Source organism: Cariama cristata, unplaced genomic scaffold (genome assembly GCF_000690535.1).
Source record: "Cariama cristata isolate BGI_N322 unplaced genomic scaffold, ASM69053v1 scaffold33254, whole genome shotgun sequence".
In the NCBI taxonomy this organism is placed as follows: domain Eukaryota; kingdom Metazoa; phylum Chordata; class Aves; order Cariamiformes; family Cariamidae; genus Cariama; species Cariama cristata.
The window spans coordinates 1-1,223 of NW_009614040.1; the positions used below are offsets into that span (position 1 = coordinate 1).

A 1,223-nucleotide genomic window follows, 5' to 3' on the forward strand; every position below is an offset into this window, starting at 1 on the left:
AGTGTGGAGTTGGCGGTTTTAGGTTAACAACGGGACTCGATGATCTTAAAGGTCTTTTCCAATCTCAGCGCCTCTAAAATTCCCTGATTCCACAATTCCCCAATTCCACGATTTCTGGCAGGAAAAGCAAATCAACCTGCGGTAGAAAGGCCAGCGAGACGGCGAATAACGTGATCCCAGCACAAAGCTGGCAGGAGGAACGGGCTTCATCCCGCTTTCTCACCTCTTCCACCTCCAGATCGATGCACCAGATGACTAAGTAATTAGCCGTCTCCTCGCAAACGAGGTGAGGGTTATCGGAGAGATATTTCTGGCTGTCGTCCCAGCGCCGCAGCATCCCTTCAAAGCAGGGCAGCCCCAGTTAGCAGAAGAAGGTTTTTCCACTCGTTAAAAAAAGAACAGCCTCTAAACCTCGTCAGCATAAAAAAAAAAAAAAAAAAAGCGGGGAGGGGGGGCGGCAAGGGGAGAGATGACTCATCCCGAAGTTAAATTAAAACCCCCCAAATTGCGATTAACGAAGGCAGCGCACCAAGCTTCGCCTCGGCTGGGCGAGCAGGCGAAAAATCTTGTGAAAAACACGTCAAATCGTTCGACTGTTCACCGGATCGAGCAACTTCCCAGCCGCTCCCGGCAGCAAAAAAAAATCTCCGCGCGCGGAGGGCGCCGGGACACCCGCCCCGCCCCCGGGAAGGGAGTGCCAGCCCCCCAAACCCTGCCCGGCTCTCACCGAAGTGTTTGATCTGCTTCTCGTATCTCTCCACGAAGGTTTTGTGTTTCTTCTCTTTCTGTTCCTCCGTTTCCTCCTTCTCCTCCGGTTTGACGTTGAAGACGCTCTGAGGAGAAGAGGGACATGAGCCGTCAGCCCAGCAACGGGGGGGGGACACAGCGGGGGCTCCCCCAAACCCACCTTGCTGAAGCCGTCTTTGCTGAGAGTGTCCACGTTCCAGGGCATGTTCTTCTCCTTCTTCTTCAGCTCCTCCAATTTGTTTTCCCAGCTTTTCTCTTCGTTCTTCAGCTGTTGGGCTTCGGCCTGGAGTTTCTCCAGCTCCCCCTTCCCGCTCTCTGGATCTGCCACCTCCAGCTCCTTCATTTTCTTCTGGCACTCAGCGAGTTTCCGTTTACATTCCCTGCATCCTTTATCCAGCTCTTCTTTTTCCTTCTGGAATTGCTCCATTCTCTCCACTCGAGCCTGAAGGTGACAGGATAGAAACCACTTCAGGAGA

The 1,223-nt window shown here is 53.1% G+C and overlaps 1 protein-coding gene across 1 annotated transcript; it reads right to left on the bottom strand.

Moving 5' to 3' along the window:
• Positions 1-223: 223 nt before the first annotated feature.
• Positions 224-1,189, bottom strand: LOC104160988 (hsp90 co-chaperone Cdc37-like; the record flags this gene model as incomplete). Its single annotated transcript, XM_009699259.1, has 3 exons — positions 224-339; positions 728-833; positions 908-1,189. Coding segments are annotated over 3 exons (504 nt in total), but the record flags the coding sequence as incomplete, so codon positions are not given.
• Between the last annotated feature and the right edge of the window lie 34 nt (positions 1,190-1,223).